The 23,844-nt window shown below is 50.9% G+C and overlaps 1 protein-coding gene across 1 annotated transcript; it reads right to left on the reverse strand.

Annotated features, from left to right (window-relative positions):
- Nucleotides 1-215: 215 nt before the first annotated feature.
- On the reverse strand, nt 216-9,951 carry LOC123769336 (uncharacterized). Its single transcript, XM_069310092.1, has 4 exons — nt 9,472-9,951; nt 6,275-7,262; nt 5,510-6,182; nt 216-819 (listed from the first exon to the last, which is right to left on the reverse strand). The coding sequence occupies exons 1-4, from the start codon at nt 9,949-9,951 to the stop codon at nt 216-218; spliced, it is 2,745 nt and encodes a 914-aa protein (XP_069166193.1).
- Nucleotides 9,952-23,844: the final 13,893 nt, after the last annotated feature.

A 23,844-nucleotide genomic window follows, 5' to 3' on the forward strand; every position in this document is an offset into this window, starting at 1 on the left:
TTTCCTGAGGATTTTGAACTGCAGTCAAGATGTACAGGTTTCGTCAATTGATTTGTAAATGTTTGCTGAATGTTGACCCAGGTGGCCCTCTATGGTGGTGACCCAGGTGGCCCTCTATGGTGGTGGCCCAGGTGGCCCTCTATGGTGGTGGCCCAGGTGGCCCTCTATGGTGGTGGCCCAGGTGGCCCTCTATGGTGGTGGCCCCAGGTGGCCCTCTATGGTGTTGGAGGTAGGAGACGTCGCCAGCTGAGTGTTGGAGGTAGGGAGACGTCGCCAGCTGAGTGTTGGAGGTTGGAGACGTCACCAGCTGAGTGTTGGAGGTGGGAGACGTCGCCAGCTGAGTGTTGGAGGTAGGGAGACGTCGCCAGTTGAGTGTTGGAGGTAGGAGACGTCGCCAGCTGAGTGTTGGAGGTGGGAGACGTCGCCAGCTGAGTGTTGGAGGTAGGAGACGTCGCCGGCTGAGTGTTGGAGGTGGGAGACGTCGCCAGCTGAGTGTTGGAGGTAGGAGACGTCGCCAGCTGAGTGTTGGAGGTAGGAGACGTCGCCGGCTGAGTGTTGGAGGTGGGAGACGTCGCCGGCTGAGTGTTGGAGGTGGGAGACGTCGCCAGCTGAGTGTTGGAGGTGGGAGACGTCGCCAGCTGAGTGTTGGAGGTGGGAGACGTCGCCGGCTGAGTGTTGGAGGTGGGAGACGTCGCCAACTGAGTGTTGGAGGTAGGGAGACGTCGCCAGCTGAGTGTTGGAGGTAGGAGACGTCGCCAGCTGAGTGTTGGAGGTGGAAGACGTCGCCGGCTGAGTGTTGGAGGTGGGAGACGTCGCCAGCTGAGTGTTGGAGGTAGGAGACGTCACCAGCTGAGTGTTGGAGGTAGGAGACGTCGCCAGCTGAGTGTTGGAGGTAGGGAGACGTCGCCAGCTGAGTGTTGGAGGTAGGAGACGTCACCAGCTGAGTGTTGGAGGTGGGAGACGTCGCCAGCTGAGTGTTGGAGGTAGGGAGATGTCGCCAGCTGAGTGTTGGAGGTGGGAGACGTCGCCAGCTGAGTGTTGGAGGTGGGAGACGTCGCCAGCTGAGTGTTGGAGGTAGGAGACGTCACCAGCTGAGTGTTGGAGGTGGGAGACGTCGCCGGCTGAGTGGTGCAAGAGATAACACAACTGATGGCTGGAGGAGAGAGGTGTCACAGGGAAGGTTCATCTATACACCAACATTTCCAGCAGCTGTGACAAGTATCGAGTTGTTTGTGATGTAGTTAGCACAGGCGGCCAATTAGTCGACGAGGACGGTATCGACGCGTGGCGGAGGTGAGGAACTCTGCCCGGGACCCCGGTGGCCCCCGCGGGCAGTAACTAATTAACGAGACTGGTACACACACAAGGTTATTGGAAGTGTCTTGTGTGTAGTTCAGCCCGTCCTCTAAAAAGGGGGAGGTAAATGTAACAGGCCCATAAGTGCAATTATGTACTATGTATGACAATCAGGAATTGTACTTATTTACACTTAGTATTAAATCGTACTGTCAAATATATTGTGAATATTTGAGATTACCTGAAAAGCTGAATAGAAAACCACGACCTAACCTAACCGTCTTAGTTTTTAAAGATAAGCATTTTATTGCTTCTCTTAATTACAATTACTACTTAACTTATAGCTATATTGATATTACAGTTTTATAAAACAAATAAAACGCAACTAAAATATTTAAATAAATTGTAAAGTAACTCAGGATATTTTCAAATTTTGTATAAAATCTCTTGTTTAATAAAACTGAAAAAGAAATTCCTGATATTTAAAACTTGTGTATTGCAAACTGAACTTGATAACTTCATCCTAGAATTCTGAGTGTCTTAACAGAACTCGAGGATATTTAAATGGGGAGGTAAATGTAACAGCCCCATAAGTGTATGACAGTCAGGAACTGTACTTATTACACTTAGTATTAAAACGTACTGTCAATTCTGAGGCTGGGTTGCATAGTGATGCTGCCTACAGGCGTGGAGAGACGTGGCTGCTGCCTGGGGGTAGTGGGTGGACAAGGTGAAGGATTCGACTAGTATTACCTGGAGTTGCCTGGTTCAGAATGGTCCAATTCAGTAGGCAAGTTCTGAAGGCCCCCCAAAGTCTTGGAGTCAAATGAACTAATTTGATCTTAATGATCCTTAGAGGTCATCTGAGATTGGATTACTCACACAGAGGCCCTGTATTCGTAACGACTTCCACAGGTACTTATAACTCTGACAGGACTGAGGTGTACAACAGTGTAAATCAAACTTGTAATCATATATGGATCAATATTTATTTGAATTGTGATTACATAAAGACATAAGTAGTAAGGAAACTGTAAAACTCCTGTTATCCCATTCCAGGCAGGACCTGTATAAATCTACCAAAAATAATTCTTACATATGTTTAACCTACGATTGAAACAATCAGATAATCTATTATAATCACCGTGTATTATGTTACCCGGTAATCTGTTCCAAAATCAACAACCCTGTTTCTTAAGCAGCAATTGGCCAAATCTTTCCTAAATCTGAACATATCCAATTTTTATCCATTGTTTCGTGTAATATTTTGTGTTGATATATTTAGTATTTCAATATTTCTATTGTTGTGGCCTTTCATTCGCCTGTACACTTCAATCATGTCACCCGTAACTCATCGCCTCATATCTATGCCTATTTAGACAGACTGTCCAGAGTTGAAGGCCGAACGCTAGCCTCACCCAAATTAGCAGGAGGAATGGTCTGGGGTACTGGACGGACGTTGGCTGGTCGGGTAGATGAGAAAATTCCTAAGAGAGATACCATGGAAAAAAGACGTGATGGATTATTTCACCCAAAGGCGTCAGGAGGCAGTAAACAAGTTTACCCCAGCCCAAAAGGAAAAAAATGAGAAGGAAAAGAGGAATCCATGGTTTAATAAGGCATGTATGGAAGCAAAAGAACTAAAGACAAGAGCGTGGAGGAACTACTGAAATAACAGAACACCAGAGAGCAGTGATACCAGAGGGCCAGGAATGAGTATCTCAGTTTGAGAAGAGTCAGAGACACAGTATGGAAATGACAGCAAATAAAGACCAAACGAAAACTGCACTACAGTCACATCAGGAAGAAAACAACAGTGAAGAAACTTGGTGAAACTGAGAACAGGTGAGGACAGGTACACAGAGAATGACAGAGATATGTGTGAAGAACTCAACAAGAGATTCCAGGAGGTCTTCACAGTAGAACAAGGAGAGGTCCCTGAACTAGGAGTAGTAGTAATAGTAAACCAGGTAGCCTCCGAAGGGTTCAAAATTACCAGATTTTAAATGCTCTATCATGATTGATCCCAATAGGCTCAGGAATCTGTACACCTCGTTGGAAGACAGAAGAGTTAGGGGGGACATGATCACCACATTCAAGATTCTCAAGGGAATCGACAGGGTTGATAAAGACAGGCTATTTAACACAAGGGGCACGCGCACTAGGGGACACAGGTGGAAACTGAGTGCCCAAATGAGCCACAGAGATATTAGAAAGAACTTTTTTAATGTCAGAGTGGTTGACAAATGGAATGCATTAGGAAGCAATGTGGTGGAGGCTGACTCCATACACAGTTTCAAGTGTAGATATGATAGAGCCCAATAGGCTCACGAACCTGTACACCTGTTGATTGACGATTGAGAGGCGGGACCAAAGAGCCAGAGCTCAACCCCCGCAAGCACAACTAGGTGAGTACAACTAGGTGAGTACCCGTTGATTGGCAATTGAGAATCATGACAAAGAGCCGAAGCACAACACTTGCAAGCACAATTAGGTGAGTACATCCCCTCAACACTCCCGCATCCCCACTGCTCCCCTACACCACCCTCACATCCCCACTGCCCCCCTACACCACCCTCACATCCCCACTGCTCCCCTACACCACCCCCTACACCACCCTCACATCCCCACTGCTTCCCTACACCACCCCCTACACCACCCTCACATCCCCACTGCTCCCCTACACCACCCTCACATCCCCACTGCTCCCCTACACCACCCTCACATCCCCACTGCTCCCCTACACCACCCTCACATCCCCACTGCACCCCTACACCACCCTCACATCCCCACTGCTCCCCTACACCACCCTCACATCCCCACTGCTCCCCTACACCACCCTCACATCCCCACTGCTCCCCTACACCACCCTCACATCCCCACTGCCCCCCTACACCACCCTCACATCCCCACTGCTCCCCTACACCACCCTCACATCCCCACTGCACCCCAACACCACCCTCACATCCCCACTGCTCCCCTACACCACCCTCACATCCCCACTGCACCCCTACACCACCCTCACATCCCCACTGCTCCCCTACACCACCCACACATCCCCACTGCTCCCCTACACCACCCTCACATCCCCACTGCTCCCCTACACCACCCTCACATCCCCACTGCTCCCCTACACCACCCCCTACACCACCCTCACATCCCCACTGCTCCCCTACACCACCCTCACATCCCCACTGCTCCCCTACACCACCCTCACATCCCCACTGCTCCCCTACACCACCCTCACATCCCCACTGCTCCCCTACACCACCCTCACATCCCCACTGCTCCCCTACACCACCCTCACATCCCCACTGCACCCCTACACCACCCTCACATCCCCACTGCTCCCCTACACCACCCTCACATCCCCACTGCACCCCTACACCACCCTCACATCCCCACTGCTCCCCTACACCACCCCCTACACCACCCTCACATCCCCACACCACCCCTACACCATCCTCACATCCCCACAGCACCCCTACACCACCCTCACATCCCCACGGCTCCCCTACACCACCCTCACATCCCCACGGCTCCCCTACACCACCCTCACATCCCCACGGCCCCCCTACACCACCCTCACATCCCCACGGCTCCCCTACACCACCCTCACATCCCCACGGCTCCCCTACACCACCCTCACATCCCCACGGCTCCCCTACACCACCCTCACATCCCCACTGCACCCCTCCACCACCCACACATCCCCACAGCTCCCCCTACACCACCCTCACATCCCCACAGCACCCCTACACCACCCTCACATCCCCACAGCACCCTTACACCACCCTCACATCCCCACAGCACCCTTACACCACCCTCACATCCCCACAGCACCCTTACACCACCCTCACATCCCCACAGCACCTTTACACCACCCTCACATCCCCACAGCACCCCTACACCACCCGCACATCCCCACGGCTCCTCTACACCACCCTCACTCCCGTCCTCCGAACACTAGTTGGCTGCCACACACAGATTGGATGAAAACCCTCAAGATATTCAATCTAAAGTTACCTCTCTCTCAATCTGGTTCAGCAGCCAGTCATCCCGTCCTCTTGACAGGTGAGCGGACGCTGGCTGTGGCCAGCGTCCATGGCCCACCATGTTTGTGACGCCTCTACACCCCCACACAGTGCGTCGACTTGGCTCTGGTACCTCTGATGATGTGGCTCTGGTACCTCTGATGATGTGGCTCTGGTACCTCTGATGATGTGGCTCTGGTACCCCTGATGATGTGGCTCTGGTACCCCTGATGATGAAGCTATGGTACCCCTGATGATGTGGCTCTGGTCCCCCCTGATGATGTGGCTCTGGTACCCCTGATGATGTGACTCTGGTACCCCCTGATGATGCGGCTCTGGTACCCCTGATGATGTGACTCTGGTACCCCCTGATGATGCGGCTCTGGTACCCCTGATGATGTGGCTCTGGTCCCCCCTGATGATGTGGCTCTGGTACCTCTGGTGATGTGGCTGTGGTACCTCTGGTGATGTGGCTGTGGTACCCCTGATGATGTGGCTCTGGTACCCCTGATGATGTGGCTCTGGTACCCCTGATGATGGGGCTCTGGTACCCCTGATGATGTGGCTCTGGTACCCCTGATGGTGTGGCTCTGATAGCCTTGATGATGTAGCTCTGGTACCTCTGATGATGTGGCTCTGATACCCCTGATGATGTGGCTCTGATACCTCTAATGATGTGGCTCTGGTGCCCCTGATGATGTGGCTCTGGTACCCCTGATGATGTGGCTCTGGTACCCCTGATGATGTGGCTCTGGTACCCCTGATGATGTGGCTCTGGTACCCCTGATGATGTGGCTCTGGTACCCCTGATGATGTGGCTCTGGTACCCCTGATGATGAGGCTCTGGTACCCCTGATGATGTGGCTCTGGTACCCCCTAATGATGTGGCTCTGGTACCCCCTGATGATGTGGCTCTGGTACCCCTGATGATGTGGCTCTGATACCTCTAATGATGTGGCTCTGGTACCCCTGATGATGAGGCTCTGGTACCCCTGATGATGTGGCTCTGGTACCCCCTGATGATTTGGCTCTGGTACCCCCTGATGATGTGGCTCTGGTACCCCTGATGATGTGGCTCTGGTCCCCCTGATGATGTGGCTCTGGTACCCCTGATGATGTGGCTCTGGTACCCCCTGATGATGTGGCTCTGATACCTCTAATGATGTGGCTCTGGTACCCCTGATGATGAGGCTCTGGTACCCCTGATGATGTGGCTCTGGTACCCCCTGATGATGTGGCTTTGGTACGCCTGATGATGTGGCTCTGGTACGCCTGATGATGTGGCTCTGGTACCCCCTGATGATGTGGCTCTGGTACCCCCTGATGATTGGGCTCTGGTACCCCCTGATGATTTGGCTCTGGTACCCCCTGATGATGTGGCTCTGGTACCCCTGATGATGTGGCTCTGGTCCCCCTGATGATGTGGCTCTGGTACCCCTGATGATGTGGCTCTGGTACCCCCTGATGATGAGGCTCTGGTACCCCTGATGATGTGGCTTTGGTACCCCCTGATGATGAGGCTCTGGTACCCCCCTGATGATGAGGCTCTGGTACCCCCTGATGATGAGGCTCTGGTACCCCTGATGATGTGGCTCTGGTACCCCCTGATGATGAGGCTCTGGTACCCCTGATGATGTGGCTCTGGTACCCCCTGATGATGTGGCTCTGGTACCCCTGATGATGTGGCTCTGGTACCCCTGATGATGTGGCTCTGGTACCCCCTGATGATGAGGCTCTGGTACCCCCTGATGATGTGGCTCTGGTACCCCCTGATGATGTGGCTCTGGTACCCCTGATGATGTGGCTCTGGTACCCCTGATGATGTGGCTCTGGTACCCCCTGATGATGAGGCTCTAATACCCCTGATGATGTGGCTCTGGTACCCCCTGATGATGTGGCTCTGGTACGCCTGATGATGTGGCTCTGGTACCCCTGATGATGTTATTGACAATTAAACTTTGGGCCCACGGAATATGTTAAGGTTTGACAGGGTTTGACACACACACACACACACACACACACACACACACACACACACACACACACACACACACACACACACACACACACACACAGGGAGCCGGCGGCCGAGAGGACAGCACGCTGGTCACGTAATCCTGTGGTCCCGGGTTTGATCCCGAGCGCCGGCGAGAAATGATGGGCAGTTTCTTTCACCCTATGCCCCTCTTACCTAGCAGTAACAAGGTACCTGGGAGTTATTCAGCTGTCACGGGCTGCTTCCAGGTGTGTGTGTGTGTGTGTGTGTTGTGTAGGGGACAAAATAGTAGTAGTAGTGGTAGTAGAAACAGTTGATTGACAGTTGAGAGGCGGGCCGAAAGTGTGGAGCTCAACCCCCGCAAGCACAACTAGGTGAATACAACTAGGTGAATACACACACACACACACGTCACCAGTGAAGTCCCGCAGGGTTCAGTCCTTGGACCTATACTGTTTCTGATATATGTAAACGATCTCCCGGAGGGAATAGAATCGTTCCTCTCATTGTGTTTTGATGATACAAAAATTATGAGGAGGATTAAAACAGAGGATGATAGTAGGAGGCTACAAGATGACCTAGACAGACTGAATAAATGATCCAACAAGTGGCTACTAAAGTTCAACCCGAGTAAATGCATTGTCATGAAACTAGGCGGTGGCAACAGGAGGCCAGATACAGGATACCGAATGGGAAATAAAGTACTTCATGAAACGGACAGAGAGAAATTTCTAGGAGTTGATATCACACCAAACTTGTCTCCTGAAGCCCACATAAAAAGAATTACATCTGCGGCATACACGAGGATGGCTAACATCAGAACAGCCTTCAAAAACCATTCAGAACCGTGTAAGGAATCATTCAGATTCTTGTATACCACATATGTAAGACCAATCCTGGAGTTTGCGGCCCCCATCATGGAGCCCATCCTTTATCAAGCACAAGACGAAGCTGGAAAAAGTTCAGAGGTATTCCACTAGACTAGTCCCAGAACTAAGAGGCATGAATTACGAGGAAAGGCTGCGTGAGATGCACCTCACGACACTGGAAGACAGAAGAGTAAGGAGAGACATGATAACTACCTACAAAATTCTCAGAGGAATTGACAGGGTTGATAATGATGAACTTTTCAACACGGGTGGAACGCGAACAAGGGGACACAGATGGAGACTGAGTACCCAAATGAGCCACAGAGACGTTAAAAATAACTTTTTCTGTGTCAGAGTAGTTAACAGGTGGAATGCATTAGGCAGTGATGTGGTGGAGGCTGACTCCATACACAGTTTCAAATGTAGATATGATAGAGCCCAGTAGGCTCAGGAACCTGTACACCTGTTGATTGACAGTTGAGAGGCGGGACCAAAGAGCCAGAGCTCAACCCCCGCAAGCACAACTTGGTGAGTACCACTAGGTGAGTACATAAGGGGTGCATTTGGTGGTATGAATAACGTCTCCGAAGCCCATTTTTGGTTATGTGACAGAGTCGTTTTGACACACGTGACACGGACCGTGACAGTGAGATACACGCTGACAGTGAGATACACGCTGACAGTGAGATACACGCTGACAGTGAGATACACGCTGACAGTGACACAGTTCCACATGACACTTGACTAAGGTGATGACAGAGTGAACCTGTGGATGACGTGTGGGAGGACGGTCACTGGCGGAGGGGTGCTGCACCTCTAATGTGACTGGCCGCCCCTCCAGTGTGGCCGATCGAATCCCATTTCCTGCGGCAAGTTAAGGATTCGATGAGGACAATCTTCAGCCAGGATATACCTCTATTCTCTCTCTCTCTCTCTCTCTCTCTCTCTCTCTCTCTCTCTCTCTCTCTCTCTCTCTCTCTCTCTCTCTCTCTCTCCTCTCTCTCTCTCTCTCTCTCTCTCTCTCTCTCTCTCTCTCTCTCTCTCTCTCTCTCCCTCCCCCTTCCAGCAGTCCCTTCCCTCAATCCTTTCCCTCTCTTCCTTCATTCCATACTTTCCTCTCCCTCCCTCCCTCTCTCCTTCCCTCTCCTTTCTCTCCTCTCAACCTCCTCTCCCCCCTTCTCGCTACTCCCCTCCCGTCTCTCTCTCTCTCTCTCTCTCTCCTTCCTTCCCTTCTTTCTGTCTCCCTCTAACCATGGGTGTAACCATGGGTGTCTACCTGGGTGTAACCATGGGTGTCTGCCTGGGTGTAACCATAGGTGTCTGCCTGGGTGTAACCATGGGTGTCTGCCTGGGTGTAACCATGGGTGTCTGACTGGGTGTAACCATGGGTGTCTGCCTGGGTGTAACCATGGGTGTCTGCCTGGGTGTAACCATGGGTGTCTGCCTGGGTGTAACCATGGGTGTCTGCCTGGGTGTAACCATGGGTGTCTGCCTGGGTGTAACCATGGGTGTCTGCCTGGGTGTAACCATGGGTGTCTGCCTGGGTGTAACCATGGGTGTCTGCCTGGGTGTAACCATGGGTGTCTGCCTGGGTGTAACCATGGGTGTCTGCCTGGGTGTAACCATGGGTGTCTGCCTGGGTGTAACCATGGGTGTCTGCCTGGGTGTAACCATGGGTGTCTGCCTGGGTGTAACCATGGGTGTCTGCCTGGGTGTAGAGTCCGCTCATAACACCATGCCATCCAGGCATCGCCATTTTGCCTCATTAGATATGCGCCATTATCAAATCCCCATCACTAATTTCCGATTTAATATTTAAGTGCGCTGTTAAGTTACATTTGTATAAAGGGAACACACGTACAAAATACGACTGGATACGTTTATTAGACGTACGAGCGTTCAAGGCTCGTCTGAGGCTTTATTGAGAGGAGGAGGAGGAGGAGGGGCGGGGAATGTAACGGAGTAAGGAAATTGGTGTGTTGGAGTGTTAAGGGTGAGTCACGGTGGCTGCAGAGATGGAGAGGAGGGGGGGCTGTAGAGATGGAGAGTCAGATTGTGTCAGAGAGTGGGTGGGAGTCTGGGGTGTGTGGGGGGGAGGGTCAGAGAGTGGGTGGGGGGGAGGGAGGGTATGGGTGGGGATCATGAAGATCGAAAGGGATGGGAAGTGGATGAGGGTCGGGGAGTGGGTGGGGGTCATGGAGTGAGTGGGGGGTCGGGAGGAGTGAGTGAGTGGGGATCAGGAACTGAGCAGGGGTAAGGAAGTGGTACTTGTATCACTATCTTGAGATGATTTGATTTCTTGAGATGATTTCGGGGCTTTAGTGTCCCCGCGGCCCGGTCCTCGACCAGGCCTCCACCCCCAGGAAGCAGCCCGTGACAGCTAACTAACTCCCGGGTACCTATTTACTGCTAGGTAACAGGGGCATTCAGGATGAAGAAACTTTGCCCATTTGTTTCTGCCTCGTGCGGTAATCGAACCCGCGCCACAGAATTACGAGTGCTGCGCGCTATCCACCAGGCTACGAGGCACTACACACCATAAAGAAAACTAACATGCAGAAACTGCAAGCAGTACAAAATAAGGCGCTAAGGAGAGCAGCAAAACACCGTCCACCATATGATCAGACAATCCAGGAGCTCCACGAACTCCTGAACATACAGCCACTAAACATCAGACTGCAGCACCAAGCCATCAGGGTGTGGAACACCATCGAAATGTTAAGAGGACCCAATGTTTGAAAGATTGCTCCAAGATGAGACGCCCCGCTCCCACAGCTGGTGGCCCAAGAGCCTCGATTCTCTGGATGAAAACCCCGCCCCACAGTATATAATCCCCAGATGAGATACTGACCAGATATCCTTCCCCCATAATTGGAAAACTGAGTATGTAGGTGTGTATGTATGCATGTGTGTGTATATGGGTGTGTATGTGTGGGTGTATATGTGGATGTGTATGTGTATGTATATGTGTATATATGTGTATATGTATATGTATATATATGTATGTATATATATATAAGTGTGTATGTATGTGTATGTGTGAGCATATGTAGGTATATATGTGTATATATGAACAACTCGATAAATAATATGTATGTATGAACAACTCGATAAATAATAATAATAAAATAAAGAGCCTTAAACAGAACAACATGTGTGGAAGCATCGGAGTGTGTATATATGAATGCTACACAGTATTCACCTATGGACATCTATATATGGTGAAACACATGTGAAGAACCTCTCACACACTCACAGCTCCCTGACAAGAGGGAGCCAGCTTAGCTTAGCTGCCATCACCCACACATCGTGTCAGCAAGGCGGACAGCCCGCCTGCTTTCAGACCTCTCACTGTATTCCCCACTTCTATACTTCCCTTCACCTATGCCTCTCCTTCCTCTTTACTCCAAAAAAAAAAAGGTAAGGAAGTTGGTGGGAGTCACTGACTGGGTGGGGGTCAGGCAGCAGTTGGAGAACAGGGTGTGGATGGTGGTTAGGGAGTGGGCGGAATTCAGGGGAATGGGTCGGAGGGTAGGTGTTTATGGGAGATAGGGCGTGGGCATAAGTCAAAGGGGGATGGGATTGGGAGAAATGGGGTGTGGGGGCAAAATATGGATGGGTGGGGGGTTGGGTGCAGCGGAGGGTATAGGTCCGGTCATTCTCGTGTCCAGGAGGGTTGGGGGTATGTGTTAGTGTGGTTGTGGGGTGTGGCGAGGAAGGGGGAGGGGGTGTGGCGAGGAAGGGGGAGGGGGTGTGGCGAGGAAGGGGGAGGGGGTGTGGCGAGGAAGGGGGAGGGGGTGTGGCGAGGAAGGGGGAGGGGGTGTGGCGAGGAAGGGGGAGGGGGTGTGGCGAGGAAGGGGGAGGGGGTGTGGCGAGGAAGGGGGAGGGGGAGTGGCGAGGAAGGGGGAGGGGGTGTGGCGAGGAAGGGGGAGGGGGTGTGGCGAGGAAGGGGGAGGGGGTGTGGCGAGGAAGGGGGAGGGGGTGTGGCGAGGAAGGGGGAGGGAGTGTGGCGAGGAAGGGGGAGGAGGTGTGGCGAGGAAGGGGGAGGGGGTGTGGCGAGGAAGGGGGAGGGGGTGTGGCGAGGAAGGGGGAGGGAGTGTGGCGAGGAAGGGGGAGGAGGTGTGGCGAGGAAGGGGGAGGGGGTGTGGCGAGGAAGGGGGAGGAGGTGTGGCGAGGAAGGGGGAGGGGGTGTGGCGAGGAAGGGGGAGGGAGTGTGGCGAGGAAGGGGGAGGAGGTGTGGCGAGGAAGGGGGAGGGGGTGTGGCGAGGAAGGGGGAGGGGGTGTGGCGAGGAAGGGGGAGGGGGTGTGGCGAGGAAGGGGGAGGGGGTGTGGCGAGGAAGGGGGAGGGAGTGTGGCGAGGAAGGGGGAGGAGGTGTGGCGAGGAAGGGGGAGGAGGTGTGGCGAGGAAGGGGGAGGGGGTGTGGCGAGGAAGGGGGAGGGGGTGTGGCGAGGAAGGGGGAGGGGGTGTGGCGAGGAAGGGGGAGGGAGTGTGGCGAGGAAGGGGGAGGAGGTGTGGCGAGGAAGGGGGAGTGGGTGTGGCGAGGAAGGGGGAGGGAGTGTGGCGAGGAAGGGGGAGGAGGTGTGGCGAGGAAGGGGGAGGGGGTGTGGCGAGGAAGGGGGAGGGGGTGTGGCGAGGAAGGGGGAGGGGGTGTGGCGAGGAAGGGGGAGGGGGTGTGGCGAGGAAGGGGGAGGGGGGTGTGGCGAGGAAGGGGGAGGGGGTGTGGCGAGGAAGGGGGAGGGGGTGTGGCGAGGAAGGGGGAGGGGGTGTGGCGAGGAAGGGGGAGGGGGTGTGGCGAGGATGGGGGAGGGGGTGTGGCGAGGAAGGGGGAGGGAGTGTGGCGAGGAAGGGGGAGGGGGTGTGGCGAGGAAGGGGGAGGAGGTGTGGCGAGGAAGGGGGAGGGGGTGTGGCGAGGAAGGGGGAGGGGGTGTGGCGAGGAAGGGGGAGGAGGTGTGGCGAGGAAGGGGGAGGGGGTGTGGCGAGGAAGGGGGAGGGGGTGTGGCGAGGAAGGGGGAGGGGGTGTGGCGAGGAAGGGGGAGGGGGTGTGGCGAGGAAGGGGGAGGAGGTGTGGCGAGGAAGGGGGAGGAGGTGTGGCGAGGAAGGGGGAGGAGGTGTGGCGAGGAAGGGGGAGGAGGTGTGGCGAGGAAGGTGGAGGGGGTGTGGCGAGGAAGGGGAAGGGGGGTGTGGCGAGGAAGGGGAAGGGGGGTGTGGCGAGGAAGGGGGAGGGGGTGTGGCGAGGAAGGGGGAGGGGGTGTGTGGTAGTGTGGTCGAGGTCCTGCCAGTCACTACATGTTTCGTCTCTACTCTCATGAAATCTGTGATTTATGTTCCTGCCGCTCCTACTTTGTCATGAATCGTTCTATATAAACATTATAGTAACTCCCTGACCTTCTTAGTAAATGATTGTGCTCCAATATATACCCATCTGCATGTACAGTGGTAAACTCTACCAAAACGGGTCAATTCGTAGTACTCTGAGAATATGGTCCACTGTGGTTTGATCTCCCAACCTCCGTCATCGCTCGGTCAGCATACAATCATCTCTTCATCTCTGCCAGCTCTAAGTCTTTCATATTGTATCCTCTCGTGTTGTGAAGGCTTGCGTTCCTCATTAGTTCCTGTATTACTGTTGTTCTTGTCTTCTGTGGTTCCTTGTCCTCATCTCTCTCATCAGTGCTTCACGTCCCTTGAGGTATTGTGCCCCACCGTGCTTTCTCTTTGTCGTTCTAATTTCCATGTTGCTCCCTCCATCTTCACATGTTCCTGAGGTGCTTTGTTATATTTCCAATTTGTCCTCTAGCTGTTGCAGTCTTGCCTCCCCATCTCTCCCCAGCTTGGTCACTGCCCCCTGTGGTTGACCCCATCTATGCTGCCCCTGTGGTTGACCCCATCTATGCTGCCCCTGTGGTTGACCCCACCTATGCTGCTCCTGTGGATGACCCCACCTATGCTGCCCCTGTGGCTGACCCCACCTCTGCTGCCCCTGTGGTTGACCCCACCTCTGCTGCCCCTGTGGTTGACCCCACCTATGCTGCCCCTGTGGTTGACCCCACCTATGCTGCCCCTGTGGTTGACCCCACCTATGCTGCCATGTGGTTGACCCCACCTATGCTGCCCCTGTGGTTGACCCCACCTATGCTGCCCCTGTGGTTGACCCCATCTATGCTGCCATGTGGTTGACCCCACCTATGCTGCCCCTGTGGTTGACCCCACCTATGCTGCCCCTGTGGTTGACCCCACCTATGCTGCCCCTGTGGTTGACCCCACCTTTGCTGCCCCTGTGGTTGACCCCACCTCTGCTGCCCCTGTGGTTGACCCCACCTTTGCTGCCCCTGTGGTTGACCCCACCTTTGCTGCCCCTGTGGTTGACCCCACCTATGCTGCCCCTGTGGTTGACCCCACCTATGCTGCCCCTGTGGTTGACCCCACCTATGCTGCCCCTGTGGTTGACCCCACCTTTGCTGCCCCTGTGGTTGACCCCACCTATGCTGCCCCTGTGGTTGACCCCACCTATGCTGCCCCTGTGGTTGACCCCACCTATGCTGCCCCTGTGGTTGACCCCACCTATGCTGCCCCTGTGGTTGACCCCACCTATGCTGCCCCTGTGGTTGACCCCACCTATGCTGCTCCTGTGGTTGACCCCACCTATGCTGCCCCTGTGGTTGACCCCACCTCTGCTGCTCCTGTGGTTGACCCCACCTATGCTGCCCCTGTTGTTGACCCCACCTCTGCTGCCCCTGTGGTTGACCCCACCTATGCTGCCCCTGTGGTTGACCCCACCTATGCTGCCCCTGTGGTTGACCCCACCTCTGCTGCCCCTGTGGTTGACCCCACCTATGCTGCCCCTGTGGTTGACCCCACCTATGCTGCCCCGGTCTCCTGGCTTATGTCTTCCCCACGCCCCTTCCCCCCGGCTATGTCTATTCTAAGTTAGTTTCTCTTTTTCTATAATCTTTCCATTACTGCCCCTTACTCTGTTTCCCTCTTCCTAATTTCTACTTTATAATATCCCTCTATCCATTGGGCTGTTTGGTCATTTAACATTCACATTTTATATCTAAGTACTTTTTTCCTTTCTGATATTATCTCCTTAACCTAAAGTTTACTCCTTTCTACCCATGCCCCCAAAGCTCTCTCTACAGTCCTGTCTACTCCTGCAACTGTGAATTCCTCCATGCTGGTCCTGGACCTAGTTACTCTTCCTGTGCCAGTCACTACAAGACTACCTTAAGAAGAGAGTACCAATTACCTCACCCTCCTGCTAGCACAACTGGTGATGTCTGCCAGTACGTCGTCTTCAAAGTCTTGAAGTTCCAATTTCTTCATTCCCAGTTCCCAGCAGTGCCAGTTCACTTTCCACTATTCAAATTCCAGTACCCCTTCTCTGTATCTTCCCCCCCCCCCTTACACACACTCAGAGCACGGTTGGTTTACGTCTGACCCCAGTGGTGGTCAGGTCACGACTGTACTCACCTATTTGTGTCTGCAGGATCGAGCATTGACTCTTGGATCCCGCCTTTCGAGCCATCGGTTGTATACAGCAATGACTCCGGTCCTATTTCACTATCATACCTAGTTTTAAAATTATGAATAGTATTTGCTTCCACAACCTGTTCCTTAAGTGCATTCCATTTTCCCACTACTCTCACACTAAAAGAAAACTTCATAACATCTCTGTGACTCATCTGAGTTTCCAGCTTCCACCCATGTCCCCTCGTTCTGTTACTATTCCGTGTGAACATTTCGTCTATATCCACTCTGTCAATCCCCCTGAGTATTTTATACGTTCCTATCATGTCCCCCTTCTCCCTTCCTTTTTCTAGTGTCGTAAGGCACAATTTCTTCAAGCGCTCCTCATACCCCATCCCTCGTAACTCTAGGACGAGTCTCGTTGCAAACCTCTGAACCTTTTCCAGTTTCCTTATATGCTTCTTCAGATGGGGACTCCATGATCAGGCGGCATACTCTAAGACTGGCCTTCACGTAGGCAGTGTAAAGCTCCCTAAATGCCTCCTTACTTAGGCTTCTGAATGATGTTATAACTTTTGCTAGTGTAGAGTACGCTGCTGTCGTTATCCTATTTATATGTGCCTCAGGAGATAGATTAGGTGTTACGTCCACCCCCAGGTCTCTTTCGCGCGTCGTCACAGGTAGGCTGTTCCCCTTCATTGTGTACTGTCCCTTTGGTCTCCTATCACCTAGTCCCATTTCCATAACTTTACATTTGCTCGTGTATAACTCCAGTAGCCATTTCTCTGACCATCTCTGCAACCTGTTCAGATCCTCTTGGAGGATCCTGCAATCCTCATCTGTCACAACTATTCTCATCAACTTTGCGTCATGCGTGAATGTCGACATGTAGGACTCTACGCCTGTAAACATGTCGTTAACATATATTAGAAATAGAATTGGTCCCAGTACCGATCCTTAAGGTACTCCACTCGTTATTCTTCGCCAGGCCCGCCTTCTCGCCCCTTACCGTAACTCTTTGGCTCCTTCCTGTTAGGTAGTTCCTTACCCATGCTAGGGCCTTTCCTCCCACCCCCGCCTGCCTCTCGAGTTTGAACAGCAGTCTCATGTGCGGTACTGTATCAAAGGCTTTTTGGCAGTCCAGAAATATGCAGTCTGCCCAACCATCTCTGTCCTGTCTTATCCTCGTTATTTTATCATAGAATTCCAGAAGGTTTGTTAGGCACGATTTCCCTGTCCAGAACCCATGTTGATGTTTGTTTACAAACCTAATGTTCTCCAGGTGTGCAACCAGTCGTAGCCTAATTATTCTTTCCAGTATTTTACAGGGGATGCTTGTCAGTGATACAGGTCTATAGTTAAGTGCCTCCTCCCTATCACCTTTCTTGAAGATCGGCACGACATTTGCCTTCTTCCAGCAACTGGACAATTCTCTCGACATAAGTGACTCATTAAAGATCATTGCCAGAGGCACAGTGACGGCCTGCGCTGCTTCTTTTAGTATCCACGGTGATACTTTGTCTGGTCCAACTGCTTTAGTTGCATCTAGAGTTGTCAACTGTTTCATTACCTCCTCTGCTGTCACCTCTATATCTGATAGTCTTTCATCTAGGGTAACCCCTTCCAACAATGGGAGCTGCTCAGGCTCGGTAGTGAACACTCCATGGAAACTGGCATTCAGTGCCTCGCAGATTTCCTTGTCACTTTCAGTATATGCCCCCTCTGTCTTCCTTAGTCTTGTCACTTGGTCGTTCACCGACATTTTTCTTCTTATATGACTGTGTAGTAACTTAGGTTGTTTTTTCGCTTTGATTGCAATATCGTTCTCATAGTCCCTTTCCGATGTTCGTCTTATGTTAATTTAATCGTTCCTAGCTCTGTTGTATCTGCTTCTGTTGTCCTCTGTCCTATGTCTTCTGTACTTCCTCCACTCCCTCCTGCTGGCCATTTTTGCTTCCTGACACTGTCTATTAAACCATGGGTTATTATATTCCTTCTTATTTTTTTCCTTTACTGTTGGTATAAATCTCTCTTCGGCCTCCTGGCATTTCTGTATGACTAGGTCCATCATATCTTGGACTGTTTTTCCTCTAATTTCTTCCTCCCACTGCACTTCACCCAGATAGTCCCTTATCCTCTTATAGTCCCCTTTCCTGTAGTCAGCTCTCCTTTCCCAGATCTCTTGTCCCATGGTCATAAGTTTGAATTCCATCATGTAGTCAAAGACTAGGACACAATGGTCGCTGGCCCCTAGAGGTATTTCATGCTCTAAATTCTCTGTCATCTACGTTCTGGGTGAAAATCAGGTCTAATAGGCTCGGTGCATCTCTTTCTCTTTCCCTTGTGTCTTCCTTCACATGTTGTGTTAGGAAATTCCTGTCTATAACATCTACTAATTTTGCTCCCCACTTTTCGTCCCCTCCATGGGGATTCCTTGATTCCCAATTTATCTCTCCATGATTTAGGTCCCCCATGATCAGCAGCTTCGCTCTCATTCTGTGGGCTAGTGTTGCTGCCTTCTGCAGTTCATCTATACATGCCTTGTTGTTATCATCATACTCCTGCCTGGGTCTTCTACTGTTTGGTGGGGGATTGTAGATTACCAAGATCACAATCTTCCTCCCATCTACTGTCAGAGTTCCATGTATGAAGCTTGTGCACTCATTGGTAACCCGATTTCCCATGTGTGTGTGTGTGTGTGTGTGTGTTTACTCACCTAACTGTGCTTGCCGGAGTTGAGCTCTGGCTCTTTGGTCCCGCCTCTCAACCGTCAATCAACTGGTATACAGATTCCTGAGCCTACTACCATCTCAAGATACTGGGCTCTATCATATTTACATTTGAAACTGTGTATGCAGTCTGCCTCCACCACATCACTTCCTACTGCATTCCATTTGTTAACTACTCTGACACTGAAAAAATCTTTCTAATGTCTTTGTGGCTCATCTGGGTACTAAGTTTCCACCTGCGTCTCCGTGTTCGTGTTCCACCCGTGCTGAAGAGTTTGTCTTTGTCCACTCTGTCAATTCCCTTGAGAATTTTGTAGGTGGTTATCATGTCTCCCCTTACTCTTCTGTTTTCCAGGGACGTGAGTTTCAGCTCCTTTAGCCTTTCCTCGTAGCTGTATGTTCAAATTATAGTACCAGAGTATAAAATATTTCCTCGTGGCTTATGCCTCTCAGTTCCGGGACCAGTCTGGAGGCATACCGCTGAATCTTCTCTAACTTTGTCTTGTGTTTAACTAGGTATGAACTCCAAGCTGGAGCTGCATATTCCAGGATTGGTCTGACATAAGTGGTATACAGGGTCCTGAACGATTCCTTACGTATGTTTCTAAAGGCAGTTCTTACGTTGGCTAGTCTAGCAAATGCCGCTGATGATATCCTTTTTATGTGGGCCTCTGGGGACAGATTCCGTGTAATATCAACCCCCCAGATCCTTCTGTCTATTTGACCCTTGTAGGATTTCACCTCCCAGATGGTACCTTGTGTTCAGCCTTCTTATCTCTTCGCCTAATTTCATTACTTTGCACTTTCCTGAGTTGAACTTTAGTTGCCATTTTATAGACCATTCCTCCAGTTTGTCCAGGTCGTCCTGTAGTCTCTGTCGATCATCATCTGTCTTGATTCTTCTCATAATTTTCGCATCATCAGCAAACATTGAGAGGAATGAGTCTATACCCTCTGGATGATCGTTTACATGTATAAGAAACAGGATGGGTCCAAATACAAAGCCCTGTGGGACTCCGCTGGTGACATCTCGCCACTCTAATGTCTCCCCCCCTTCCTCACAGTTACTCGCTGTTTCCTGTTGCTTAGATACTCCTTTATCCACTGGAGCACCTTACCTTTTACTTTTGCCTGTTGCTCCAACTTTCGTAACAGCCTTTTATGGGGTACTGTGTCAAAAGCTTTCTGACAGTACAAGAAAATACACTCTGCCCACCCTTCTCTTTCTTGCCAAATTTTGTTTCTTGGACATAGAATTCTATTAATCCTGTGAGACACGTAATACCATCACTGAACCCATGCTGGTGGTGTGTTACAAAGCTATTTCCCTTCAGGTGCTCTACGAGCCTTCTCTTCGTGATCTTCTCCATCACCTTGCATGGTATACAAGTTAGGGGAAACTGGCCTGTAGTTCAGTGCCTCTTGCCTGTCACCCTTTTTGTATATTGGGACTACGTTAGCTGTCTTCCAACTTTCAGGTATGTTTCCTGTTTCCAGTGATCTGTTATACACCATAGAGAGTGGCACACTTAGTGCTTCTGCACCTTCTTTTAGTATCCATGGTGAGATTCTGTCAGGCCCAATAGCCTTCGTCACATTCAACTCCAACAGATTCCCTTTGACTTCATCATTGGTGAGGTCAAATTTCACCAGGGTTGCTTAGTTTGCCGCCTCCTCATTTAGTGCAGGGGCTTCGCCTTGTTCTTTTGTGAAGACCTCCTGGAATTTCTTGTTGAGTTCTTCACACACCTCCTTGTCATTCTCTGTGTATCTATTCTTCCCATTTCTCAGTTTCATCACTTGTTTCTTCACCGATGTTTTACTTCTGATGTGACTGTGGAGCAGTTTTGGTTGGGTCTTGGCTTTACTCACGATGTCATTTTCATACTGACTCTCTGCTTCCTTCCTCACTCTGAAGTACTGATTTCTTGGCCTGTGGTATCTCTCCCTGCTCTCTGGTGTTATGTTATTCCTGTAGTTTTTCCATGTTCTTTTACTCAATTGCTTCGCTACCTTACATTCCTGGTTGAACCATGGATTCTTCTGTTGCTTTTCGTTTTTCTCCTTTTGGACCGGGATAAATCTATCTGCAGCTTCCTGGCACTTCTGGGTGACGTAGTCCATCATATCCTGTACATTCTACTCACTGAGTTCTGTTTCCCATGGTATTCCCATTAGGAAGTTCCTCATCTCTTCAGTAATTCAGTCTTTTCCCTTCTGAACCCATCCTTGGATAGGTTATCCCTACCTCCACCAGATACTCAAATGTCAATACACTGTGGTCACTCATTCCCATGGGGGCTTCAAATTTGGTTTATCTTATTTCTGACTTATTCAAGGTGAATATCAGGTCGAGTCTAGCTGGTTCGTCATTGCCTCTCATTCTTGTGGGTTCCCTGACAAGTTGCCTCAAAGTTCCTTGTTGCCACTTCCAAGAGTTTAGCTCTCAATGTATCTGCACCTCCATGTGGGTCCCCATTTTCCCAGTTTACTTTTCCATGGTTGAAATCGCCCATGATTAAGAGTCTGGAGCCATTCCTGCAGGCAACTAATACTGCTATCTCTATTATATTAATGTTTGCCACGTTGTTCCTATCAAACTCCTGTATGGGTCTTCTGTCATTTAGGGGAGGGTTGTAAATGACTGCCACTATTATCTTAGGTCCACCCATTGTCATAGTTCCTGTTATGTAATCTTTGAATCCGTCACAGCCCGGAATTTCCATCTCATCAAAGCTCCAGTCCTTCCTTATCAGCAGGGCCACTCCTCCACCTCCTCTCCCTTCCCTTTCGTTCCTTACTATACAGTAGTCCTTTGGAAACACAGCATCTGTTATGACTCCTGACAATTATGTTTCCGTGAGTCCGTTAAAACCCAGTATTACATCTGGGTTTTCTTCCTACACACTTTCTGCCAGTTCACTTGCTTTATTGGTAATCCCATCGATGTTTGAGTACATTACCTTGAAGCTCACTTTCTTATATCTATTTTCACCCTCACTCCTTATAAGTGTAGGAAGTTGATCCATGGGCATTTCTACTTGGGTAGGCTCCTCCTCCTCGCTAAAAGTAGGGATGTTGCCAGGGGTTCATGAGGAGCTGGGGTGGGGGATGGAGGGCACAGGTCTTGCCTAGACCTGCTTGGGACAGGAAGAAGACCAGGGGATGGGAAGGCAGGGAATACTGGGGATAAGGTGGGGGGGGGGAAGGAGGATTTGAGTGATATGGTGGGCATCGTGCAGAGGCAAGGAGGGATTTGTGCAGGGAGGGAATGTGTGCGTGTGTGTGTGTGTGTGTGTGTGTGTGTGTGTGTGTGTGTGTGTGTGTGTGTGTGTGTGTGTGTGTGTGTGTGTGTGTGTGTGTAGAATACCATAAGCGCGCTCTGGCCATATTTTACACACATGGGCTCATGTGTTTGATGGTAAGCAATACAGCAGCAGGTGTAGCTGTTATGAGCCTGCTCAGCTGGCCCCGGATATACTGAGTATACACCATTCTGGCATGGCTGAATCTTTGTGAAATATCATGATTATAAGACACTAACTGACCCCCCCCCCACGGGCCATATTCGCGCGCGCGCGCGCGCGCGCTCACTCACTAACTCACTCACTCACTCACACACTCACTCACTCACTCACTCACTCACTCACTCACTCACACACACACACACACACACACACACACACACACACACACACACACACACACACACACGCACGCACACACGCACACCTAGCTCATTTGGGCACTCGGTTTCCTCCTGTGTCCCCTTGTGCGTGTGCCCCTTGTGTTAAATAGCCTGTCTTTATCTACCCTATCAATTCCCTTCAGAATCTTGAATGTGGTGATCATGTCCCCCCTAACTCTTCTGTCTTCTAGCGAAGTGAGGTTTAATTCCCGTAGTCTCTCCTCGTAGCTCATACCTCTCAGCTCGGGTACTAGTCTGGTAGCAAACGTTTGAACCTTTACCAGTTTAGTCTTATCCTTAACTAGATATGGACTCCATGCTGGGGCTGCATACTCCAGGATTGGCCCGACATATGTGATATCCTCTTGATATGTGCTGCAGACCTGTCTCCTGCAGCACATATCAAGAGGATAACATCAGCGGCATATGCCAGGCTGGCCAACATACGAACGGCATTCAGAAACTTGTGTAAAGAATCATTCAGAACTTTTTATACCACATATGTCAGGCCAATCCTGGAGTATGCAGCCCCAGCATGGAGTCCATATCTAGTCAAGGATAAGACTAAACTGGAAAAAGTTCAAAGGTTTGCTACCAGACTAGTACCCGAGCTGAGAGGTATGAGCTACCAGGAGAGACTACGGGAATTAAACCTCACTTCGCTGGAAGACAGAAGAGTTAGGGGGGACATGATCACCACATTCAAGATTCTGAAGGGAATTGATAGGGTAGATAAAGACAGGCTATTTAACACAAGGGGCACACGCACAAGGGAACACAGGTGGAAACTGAGTGCCCAAATGAGCCACAGAGATATTAGAAAGAACTTTTTTAGTGTCAGAGTGGTTGACAAATGGAATGCATTAGGAAGTGTTGTGGTGGAGGCTGACTCCATACACAGTTTCAAGTGTAGATATGATAAAGCCCAATAGGCTCAGGAATCTGTACACCTATTAATTGACGGTTGAGAGGCGGGACCAAGGAGCTAGAGCTCAACCCCCGCAAACACAATTAGGTGAGTACGACTAGGTGAATACACACACACACACACACACACACACACACACACACACACACACACACACACACACACACACACACACACACACACACACACGAAGCCGGCGGCCGAGCGGACAATACGCTGGACACGTGATCCTGTGGTCCGGGGTTCGATCCCGGGCGCCGGCGAGAAACGATGGGCAGAGTTTCTTTCACTCTATGCCCATGTTACCTAGCAGTAAATAGGTACCTGGGAGTTAGCTGTCACAGGCTGCTTCCTGAGGAGTGTGTGTGTGTGAGTGTGTGTGTGTGGTGTTAGAACAAAATATAGTAGTAGTAGAAACAGTTGATTGACAGTTGAGAGGCGGGACGAAAGAGCAGAGCTCAACCTCCGCAAGCACAACTTGGTAAATACAACTAGGTGAATACACACACACACACACACACACACACACACACACACACACACACACACACACACATCAATACAGAAAGAGGCCAAACCCCCAAACATACCAGCGATACAAAGATGTGAGAAACAACTACACGGCAGTGATGAGAGAGGCAGAAAGAAATTTTGAAAAAGGGATTGCAGACAAATGTAAAAACAGAACCTGGTCTATTCTATAAATTCATAAACAACAAATTGCAGGTAAAGGATAATATTCAGAGGTTGAAAATGGGAAATAGATTCACGGAAAATGAAAAGGAAATGTGTGAAACATTAAACGAAAAGTTCCAAAGTGTGTTTGTACAAAATGA

This window comes from Procambarus clarkii, chromosome 66 (genome assembly GCF_040958095.1).
Source record: "Procambarus clarkii isolate CNS0578487 chromosome 66, FALCON_Pclarkii_2.0, whole genome shotgun sequence".
NCBI lineage: Eukaryota > Metazoa > Arthropoda > Malacostraca > Decapoda > Cambaridae > Procambarus > Procambarus clarkii.

Coding starts and splice junctions, on each gene's coding strand:
- LOC123769336 (XM_069310092.1), bottom strand. CDS start 9,951: ATGGCGATGCCTGGATGGCATGGTGTTATGAGCGGACTCTACACCCAG. Junction 7,263..9,471: donor ACACCCATGGTTACACCCAG/GTAGACACCCAT, acceptor TAACATCATCAG/GGGTACCAGAGCCACATCAT. Junction 820..5,509: donor CCAGAGCCACATCATCAGAG/GTACCAGAGCCA, acceptor TCCAACACTCAG/CTGGCGACGTCTCCCACCTC.